The 9,962-nt window shown below is 50.6% G+C and overlaps 1 protein-coding gene across 1 annotated transcript; it reads right to left on the bottom strand.

The window, feature by feature from the left end:
* Nucleotides 1-408: 408 nt before the first annotated feature.
* Nucleotides 409-9,533, bottom strand: ISL2 (ISL LIM homeobox 2). Its single transcript, XM_005311619.4, has 6 exons — nucleotides 9,324-9,533; nucleotides 8,354-8,543; nucleotides 7,607-7,869; nucleotides 3,985-4,268; nucleotides 2,552-2,719; nucleotides 409-667 (listed from the first exon to the last, which is right to left on the bottom strand). The coding sequence occupies exons 1-6, from the start codon at nucleotides 9,379-9,381 to the stop codon at nucleotides 551-553; spliced, it is 1,080 nt and encodes a 359-aa protein (XP_005311676.1). The 5' UTR covers nucleotides 9,382-9,533; the 3' UTR covers nucleotides 409-550.
* Between the last annotated feature and the right edge of the window lie 429 nt (nucleotides 9,534-9,962).

The raw sequence follows: 9,962 nt of genomic DNA, 5'->3' as shown, positions 1-9,962 counted from the left end.
TTTTCAGCAATCATGCGGCTTGGGGGGGGGGGTCCTTCCCCCCCACCAAAAACAGGACAAGGTTCTCAAGTCAGGGATAATGCGGAGTATGGAATGATCTCACTCATGTGGTGCTGTGAGAGACACTGGGGTGGAGATGACTACTCAGAAGACAACATCGAGCTGAGATGATTTAACTGACTTCCAACAGTCTTAGGAAGACACAAAAGATCCATTTTTCTTCCAAAAAGGAAAACGAAACAAAAAAATGTACAAACTACCATTATACAGTACGTGATTTGGGGGCTAGTTTTAGTAAATCCAGGTTTCCTCTGGGGAGAAAAAAAAATCCGTAAGGAAAGAATAGGGGGGGGAAGAGTTCTCTCCAGTCTGGTGAAGGCAGCTAGAATCCTGGTGCTTTTTGGCAGTCAAGACATATTTTTGTTTGTTTTTAAATAATATTTTTATAAAAAGTTTTGTTTGGAGCTCTGGGCCAGCCCGAGGCTGGGCTTGTCTCATGCAGGGAGCAGGAGCATGCGAAAGTCCAAATCTGCTGGGGGGTGTGCTGGTCTCACGTCTCCACAGGACTGGGTACCATGCTGTTGGGGGTGTCAGGTAACTGGGAAGACAAGGAGGTCACATCGCTGCCAGAAGAGTTACCCAAGGAGCCAGATTCGGAAAAGGATACCTGGGGGGGAGAGGAGGGGGGGGAGATGGGTGAGAGCGATGTGGGCAGAATTCAGAGCCCCCAATCCCTGTCTTATCTAGACCGGGGGAAGCTTTTCTTTATCGTGTTAACCGTTTTAATTAGACGCTGCTAAAAAAATATTCTAGCACCAAGTTCAAGGCAGGGTTTTAAAACTAGCTAAGATTCACCTGCAGCAGATAAGGCGCTAAAATACAACATGCCCTGTCTCCTCCAGGGTTTGTACACATTTTAGTTCAAACGTGTTTAAATAACACTTGTTCTAAACCTAGCCTCGACCCACCCAAGCAGGGATGCCCATAGCTAAAGAACCCCTCCATCCTGCTCAGAGTAATGCCATAAACGCCTATTGTCAGGGGCTAGCACAAGGGGAGCGACACAACCCGCAGAATCCTTCCTTCTTCTTCTTGCCAACATTCAAACCACAGAGCCCCTCTGCCAGGCAGGGCTTGTGCTGGCAAAACAAATCTCATCCGTAATACAAGGATAGGACATGATTACCTATAATTAAATAAACAAACCAAGCTGATGAGAACCCAGGCGTCCTAGAGAGAAGTTCCCTCCTCCTGGCGGAATCCTATTGGGCACTATGGCAAAAATCTCCCCAGCTCAGCAGTGCTGCACACTCCTAATGCAACCCCCGGGGATTTCTTTGCAATGGGAAGAGGCTCTCCTGCCCATTAAGAAATCTGCTAGACTTTTCGAAGTTAATTTCAGACTAGGCAGTGGTCCAGTGGCAGTTGCGCAGTGCTGGGCTCCATATATCACAGGGTGATGTATGTGCAGCATATTTCATCAATTCGCTCTTCCAATGCTAGTAAATGATCGTTTAATTATTCATACAGCACTCCTGTCTCACTTTCCCATTATATTAACTAAACATAACACAAGATTAATTTTTGATTATCTTCTAAAACATCACAGTGATAGCGGAGGAGTACATTAACGGGGGGCTTCATCCGCTTCTTTTTCTAAGCCCGAGTCTCCTCCACAAACACCCAGCTCAGAGAAAAGTTAGCGCAGACTGGGCATCGGAACGGGAGTGTTAACAACCAGAGAGCCCATGGGCCAGCCCCTGGAATCCTGACCCAATTTCCATTGAAGTCAGGGCCAGTTTTGCCCATCTAGAGAGAATTTCAGCGTCTAACTAGGAATGAGAAACTCCTGAGTCAGAATGTCCGGATCTGGCCCCTTGTAACTGTTTACTAGCACATGGTCAATTATAAACCACTAGCTGATTTGTCCCGGGGAATTTCTCTCGCTTCCTTTTTCCAAGTGCGATGGAACTGGCTGTTTTGTTTTGTTCGTTAATAAGGACACTTCCTATTCCCTTGCCAAAGAGTGCGGGGAACCGTTGAAATGGGAACGCACCAGGAACACGTCCCTATCTCTAATCCCCTTTCTAACATTATTGGTCTCCTGACCGTTTAACATTCCTGTAGCCCTGCTGTGGATCACAGCTCCTGCCCCGGGGAGCGTACGGTCTAAGTGCCCCTAATACAGCCTGTATTCAGGGGCTGCACTGGGCTGAGCTCCCATGGGAACAGCCCTTTTCTCTAATTCACATCGAAATATACCAAGCGAAATGGAAGTGAGGGTTGCTAGAGCTCCTGAACCATTCCTCCTCCGGGCACAGGGTGACTGTCAACCCCCCAAAAATCTAGGCACAGGGATCCCCGGCTGCAGTTCGGCTCCTAACTTTTAGTGATGTCAACGGGAGTTGGAAACCTTCGCGGACGTGACGCTCCGCGGATGACTTTACTCCCAGGCGCAGGATGGAGTGCGGTGATCACGGTCGGGGAGTAATAAATAAAGAGCAGTTGGAGGGACCCGCTCCCGCAGCCGAGCCGAGCGGCCTCTTCTTACCAGCTGCTGGAAGGCAGGTTGGTCCAGGTCGCTCTGCAATGCGAATTCACTGAGCGCTTTCCACGGGGGCTGGTAGGTCTGGACCTCCACGGCGTTGCCTTGCACGGCGCTCTCATGGCGGATGGGGCTCCCGGCCACCAGGGGGGTCCCGGTCAGGCCCTGCAGACTCTAGAGGGGGAGACAAGCAGCAAAGTCTCAGGCCGGGCGGGCTCTGCGGTATCGGGCGCGGCCCGGGGCATTGCAGGGGCCGCAGGAGTTAGAGCCAGGGCGCGGGTTCTCCCAACGCAAAAGCTGTCCTGATTCTCTAAAACTGCGGCTGGCCTCCCTCTGGAGCCCGCCCCAGCGCTGCGCTTCCCGGCTCCCTGGGCCGCGTGGAAGCGCCAGGTGCGGGGACCTGTTCTCCCTCCCGCCTAGAACCCTCTGTTCCACCAGCTGCTCGGGTCAGGCGCTCCGAGGCCTTTCGTTCTACCTGATCCCAACAAGAACGGAGTTACAGAGTCACTCCCCCCGGTTTTCGTTCTCAGTGCCTCCCCCGGGCTCTCCTGCAGTCTCACCGACCCAAAGTGACATCTCAGCCCGGGATTTCACTTGTACAAATTATTATTAGCTTGACATGATTTGGCTGTAACCGAGCACCCAAGAGGAAAAGGGTCAAACCAATATTTAGGGCTCTCCCAAGAAGTTAAAAAACAACCCCGGGAAGGTGTTTGTTTCAGCACCGAAGAGCACTTTCCCTTTGGGTTGAGCGTTATTTTTTTATCGTTTTGAACAATGTCCCGAGTGCAAGAATGAAGTAGCTGTCATGACAAACCAGCTTTAACTTAAACCCAAAATATCTTAATGGGTCACGGCCATGGTTCATAATAACAATTCATGCATTTTAAAAACTAAATCGCTTTCTTTATGTAGCCAACAAACCCGTAGATTATTAAAGCGGAACGATTTTTTGTTAAATCTAGATCGCTGGTCCCTGTTCCTGCTGTTTGTTTACTCTGTACATGTCTCTCAGACTAGTCCGTTTCACTTTTGGTTTCTGGTCAATTTGGAACCAGTTTCACTTCTGGGGGTTGCAGATGCTGCCGCGGGATATTCATTTATTTAACACATCTTTACTATTGGATTTTTGTTTTAAATTCACACAAACATTTATGTGGATCTTAGGAATTGTGTAAATAGAGATAGAATTGGTCCCTGGGAGCTGATTTATCCCATAAAAGGGAGCGTGGAGCAGAGGGGATGTCTTGTACAAATACCCCAGGGTTGTGCTGTCCCGCACCCACACAGACATTTTCTCCACCAGATATTTCCATGTGAGTAATATTGGGGGGGAAATCAAGGGCCAAGGCCAGGAGTCCTCGGGAACTACAGGGAGAACCGTTCCCTCCTGCAAAATGGCCCCTGCCTGTGGGTGGAAAAAGATGCCCTGCTCTTACTGTCTTGTCGCTGTGCTGCTGCTGCTGCAGCTGCTTCATCAGGATGGATTTTTTCTTGTCCTTGCAGCGCTTGTTCTGGAACCAGACCCGGATCACTCTGGGGCTCAGGCCGGTCATCTCCACCAGCTGCTCCTTCATCAGCGCGTCCGGCCGCGGGTTGGCCGCGTAGCAGGTCCGCAGCGTGTGCAGCTGCTTCTCGTTCAGCACCGTCCGGACGCGGGTGGTCTTCTCCGTCTGCTTGTGCACGTGGGGCCGGAGAGAGGGCTGGCGGCCGGGCACGGAGTCTGCAGCGGGGCGAGGGGGAAGCGACCAACTCCAGTTAGCGCTGGGGTTTGAGCCACTTCCCGGCGCGCCCCCAGCCCCAGCCAGTCCGCGAAGGAAGCGTGGGGGCAGTGATCTCTGGCCCGGCCTGTGTTCAACCCTCCCCTGCTGCAGTGAAGCGCCCCCCCCCCAGGATAAACTCTGTGGGTCCCGGGGAGGGGGTCCCTGCTAGGGGCTTCCCTGAAGCGAGGGGTTGCAGATAAGCCCCTGCACTAAATGTAGCCTGGGAGATTAGCTTGCAAGGCCCAGCGCCCCTGAGCCAGTGCGGCCTGCGTCTCCTCTGAGATAAAAGGCCACTCTCACCCGCACCCCAAAGCTGGAGCTGCCCCCCCCCCCCAGCACAGGCAGGCAGGGAGTTGTACCAGCCACTCTGCGGCGGGGGAAGCGGTTCCTGCTTCCCCAGCCGGGTAGGTAACAGGGAGAATCGGAATCACACACACTGCAAGGCGGGGATCCCAGGGCTCAGCTCAACACCCAAGGGAGGGGGGGTCTCGGTACTTTACAGCCCACCAGGCACTGGGGGAAGGTGCTTCCGCCACCCCCAGAAACAAACAGGCTGTGGCCGCTGAGGTTCTTGAAAACAGGGCGAACAATACAAGTCAGGCAGGAGGAAAATCGCCCTGAGACTCACTCAACCGGGGCCCCGAGTCAGAGCTGCCCTGCACACAGAGGCTAGGCCCAGCCCAGGCACCGCGCCGCTTCCCGACTGGCAAATCGGGGAAGAAAGTGACTCTTTAGAGCAGGACATTTCATGGGGAAAGCCCGGGTGGGGGTTACAGGCTCGATAAATAACCCCCCGCCCCCATATTAATTATTCCAAAACGGGCATTTTGCCCCTGAGATGTGACCATTAGATTTCATATCAAGTGCAAATTACCCAGGGTCTAATTAGGGCCGGCTCCGCTCACCCAGCCACCCAAAGCGGCCCGTGGCAGAGCGCAGGGCCCGGAGAACAGAGTTAAAAACCGTTCAATCAAACAGCCCACCGGAGGCTGGGGGGAACTGCCCTGACTGGTGCACCGGAGCAGAGCGCAGTGGGGGAGGAGGAGAAAGAGTCGGATAATCAGGAAAAGAGCGTGCTGAAGTGCTAACTAGCTAGCAATTGTGACCCTGTCCATTAATCTCCGCGCTTCTTCCATGCCCTGGGAATTGTAGGATCTGCACAGCTTTCCGCCGGCGGGGAGTACTCTGGAGTAAAAACCCTTAGTCGGTATTTCTACTCGAAAACAGTGCAAATAGGAGCACTTCTCACGCGGCGAACGGGAAGGAGTCAATATAAGAGCTTCCTTAATAATCAATAACACGGGCGGTATAACATCACCCCCAAAAGGGGAAACGCCGGCTTGCCGCGATCTTTAACTAGTTAACTATAATGAGTCAATAATTATCATTCAGAAACAGCGTGAGCAGAGTATCCAAAAAAGGACCAGGCTAGAATCTTTATGGAGACACAGCGGCATTACCGCCGTATAATCTCGATATGCTCAGATCCTAATCAGCCAGCACAAATAGACCTAAAAATAGACAATCGAAACCAGGTCTTCCACCCTTTCTCCATCGGATCTCGGCTTCCTGCAGACAGGCTTTGTTTTGTTTTTACCATTCATTCCTCTCTGATCAGAGGAATAATCTCGCTTCGGTTCCCTTCATACTCAGTGTTGGTGTTAGCAGGGGTGGTTTTTTTTTTTTTTTTTTACTTTTGCAGCTCGATATTTTTAAAATCCACATGATTGTGTTTCCGATTAGTGAACGCTCACCCTTCTTGAAACAAACCAGCCGAACTAATCCGTGGCCTAGGCCAGCGGGCGCAGGGAGTGCAGGCGCAGGGTTATTATTCCCGCAGGAAAGGAGGGCAGCCTATGAAAAGCACAGATTGTGCACGAAAATATACCCCCATCCTAGCTGCTTTTCTTCCCCTAAATGATAGAAGGATGGCCCGGAGTGTGCAGTGACTGGGTGGCGGTCATTGGGGAAGCAGCCCTGGCTCTCTCTGGATACTCACACGCCACCTTTCGAGCTCTAGTCCCGTTCACACTGAACGCGCCAGGACCACTGCCGGGGCTGTCCCGCGGTTAGCGAGAGCTTCGCAGCCTGTTGCCGGGGCAGTTCAGGGTGCCTTGGCTGAATCCCCGTTTATTCCAAAACTTCCTAAGCGCAGCCGTTGTTTGGACGTGTCTTCCCGCTCCTGTGTGCTCGCATACACATGATGGGACTGGCTCTGGAGCTGGAGTTTAGGGCCAAACGCTGCAGATCCATCGGTCGAGCTAGTCTCCTGGGCCAGAGCCCATCACCCTAGTATCTGAGCACAACTGCCTTGGGGTTGGGAGCCAGCAGGGTTTGGCCCTTAGAGGATGAAGGCCGGTTAAATGGCTCTGGACCTCACCCCAAGGGGACAGCCATCTCTCTAGTCTCCTGTCCTGGCTGTGCTTGAACTTCCCTCCCGTGCCTCTTGGCATCACTGCAGTGTCTAGAACAGGGTATGTAGCCGCTCCCCGGCTCTGCCATGTTCCTCTAGCTTTTCCCACGAATCCGCTGCTGCTCCCTTGGGCAACCAGGGCTGTCACAGTCCCTCTCCCCTGCCCGACTGGCTGGCCTCATTGAGTCCTACCTCCATCCCTCCCCAGGTGCGCTGGTTTTGTTTTTGTTTTAGCTGCAGCTACTTGTAGCTCGATATTCAGCCGCCTGGCCTGTATAATGCTCGCCCAGCCCTGTAGCTACTTCGATTCCCTCCTCAGCCGCCTCCAGACACCCCCGCTCTGCCCTCGCCCAGTCTGCCTCTCCCTCTCCTCTTCTGGGTGTGTACAGAACCTCACATTTCCCTGGCAAGTGGCCTGTAACGTCCAGTCCCTCCCACTCCCCAGACGCAGAAGAAAGAGGCCTACATGGAGGAGATGGAAGGGGGGGGGGGAGGGAGAGGTTCCTAGTGTGTGGCCAGGTGGGAAACACTTCAAGACTGCGGAGTCTCTGGCCAAACCTCCTAGGCCTCCATAACTCAGCACAGCGTGGTGGAGATAACAGATGTATTTTCTGTAGCCATATAAGAGGGACAACTAAAGATATAAATGTCACTGCAGCGTTAATAGGCGAGGCAGATTAGATAGAAAATTATTCATACATCTATCAATCTATCCATATCACAGACACACAGCTATAGCAGTTTGTACCGTGCATGGCATTTTACCCCAGGGATAACAATACACGAGGTGTATGTGTCCATGCCCTGTATTTACTAAGCTAGCTAGCTGATGATCTCACACCCCCAGGTGGGCCCCAGCGCCTGGCAGATCTGTTGCTCCTTTACCTGATAGATGCAGGCCTCTGGTGCTCTGTAAATGGCCGGGGCTCCTGGGACTATCCGCCGAGCTCCTATCCAGCAGAAGGCTGTGGTCGGCCCGACAGAGCAGCTCGTGGTCCCGTAGAGAGAACTCATCCCCGGGCAGGAGCTGGCGGCTGCAGACAGAGCAGCGGAAACATTCGATGTGATACACGTTCTCCCGGGCTCTCATCACCAGATCACTGCTGCTGAATCCCACCTTGCACTTTGCACACTTTATGCCGAATAACCTGCCGGGAGAGAAAGGGCCATGAAGCTACTACACACTCACCCCACTGATCCCAGCTCACCCTCCCCAGTAACTAATCACCCCGGCTGCGAAATCCAGAGGGTCCCCTCTGCTCTCTTCCTAACAATCTGACCCACTCATTCAATTCGATAAGGGGGCTCGGGGTCAATAGGAAAATTTCCCCTTACCCACATTTTTCTGTAACAGGCATTAGGGAATATGCAGCTCAATACTGCCTCTTGCTCGCCGACATGCTGGTTATTATTAATATTCTTGTTTGGTTGTATCAATTGTTAATAACTTCCTGTCTCCAAAGCCGAATAAACAGGAACATAATTTGTCCTGATCACAAAAGTATTGGCTCCCTCCTTTAGCAAGCAGGAGGAGGGGCGATTTCATAGATGGGGAGCTCTTGAAATTAGCTCTTAAGAAATGGGTCGGAGGAAAGTTTTTTTTTTAAATGGATAAAGAGCTTTTTGAATCACCTGATATAATCCCTTTTACAGTATGTCTTGCCATCTCTCACAAAACAAGTGCAGGTTTCATCCAAGTACTGGCTGCATTCAGCGCATTTGAGACATGCTGCATGCCACTCGAGGTCCGGGGAGACCTTCAGGATGTACTGGTCATGGATCTGACTCCCACAGCCCACACACATGGCAATTCCGGGCTTTTCTACCAGTGGAAATGAGCAGAGGAAATTTAGAACGTACAACTGTAGGCATATCAGTTCTAATCAGAACTGCCTCAAAGGACTGCAATCACAGAGACATTCGTAATTAGGAGACATTCTCTAGTAATGTTCAGGCAATGGAAAGAAAGAAAGAAAGAAAGAAAGAAAGAAAGAAAGAGGTGAAATCGATAAACTGCAGCAATCAGCTATTCTCCACATATTGTTACTTTTACAGTCACCTGAACTGCAAGGAAATTTTACAGAAGCAATTGGTAGGTGTAAATACTAGGATAAAGGTTGGAAAAGATAGAACTGGAAGATATTTAAACACAATGGAAAATCAGATGAACTTTATCTGCCGGTTATTTCATCTGCATTTATTATTCGTCTTATTTAAAAAAAACCAACTATGCTCTTCTTTTCCTCTTTGCATTTTTCTTATTGTATATATTAATAATTAATGACGAATGCCTGAGCTATTAGAATAAAAGGCATCCAAAGAGCAAAACCCAACAAAACATTTATTTAGTCTTTAAAAAGAAAAAAAGAAACAACGAATTCTGCAGCCCGAGATCGTGACACAGCAAGATAAAATAGCTTTTAATTTTAAAAATAACAAAAAGCAATAAATTGTGCAAGAGCAAAAATAATCCTAGTTTAAAAAATGCACGATTTTATAATGTTCTCTAAAAGTATCTCTGTAAATAAACCACTTGTAGAATCAACTTAAACGTTTCAAGTAAAATATTTACAAGTATCATTCAGACCAAAGATCAACTTACTCTTGGAATGATCCCCCATAGCACCCAGAAAAGGATAATGAAAAATAATATCCACCATGCAGAAAGAGATGTGTGCAAAGTGTTATGATGCAGAAAGAGCAGGCTGCCTGCCCAGTGCCTGCTGTTTGCTAACTAACTACTCCAGGCTGGAGGAGTTAGAAAGTGGAGCCTGCCCTGTCCCATACGCAGCATGACGTCAGCACGCATCAGCCCAAGGCCCAGCACTGAGAAGGGGGGGGAGCAGTGACTTCACCAGGCCGCCAGAGCAGCCCCCAGAGGCGATTGGAAGCGATGGAGAGGGAGCGAATTGATTGGCCAGGAGTGAACAATGGAACGCGGAACGCCGTGCAACACACAAAGATTCTTTCTCGCTCAGGTCCCCCCACGCTTCAAGAAGCAGCAGTTCCCTCACTGTTTACCTGGTCTGAGATTCCCTTCTAGCCCAGCAGCAACCACTCCTCCGATCTGCTTCAGAGCTTTCCATTCAAGAGGTGATTATTACACTTGTGTGAGAGCTGAAATCCAGACATGCCCCCAGCCCTCACTCCTTTTGGAAGGAGACTTTCTCCTTTCCGAATGAATTACTAAAAATCTCCCTCTTGTAATGAATTATGTTTCGCCTTGTGTTTAAATCAAACC

The sequence above is a fragment of the Chrysemys picta genome, chromosome 10 (genome assembly GCF_011386835.1).
Source record: "Chrysemys picta bellii isolate R12L10 chromosome 10, ASM1138683v2, whole genome shotgun sequence".
NCBI lineage: Eukaryota > Metazoa > Chordata > Testudines > Emydidae > Chrysemys > Chrysemys picta.
This window is presented reverse-complemented; position numbering and strand designations above follow the sequence as displayed.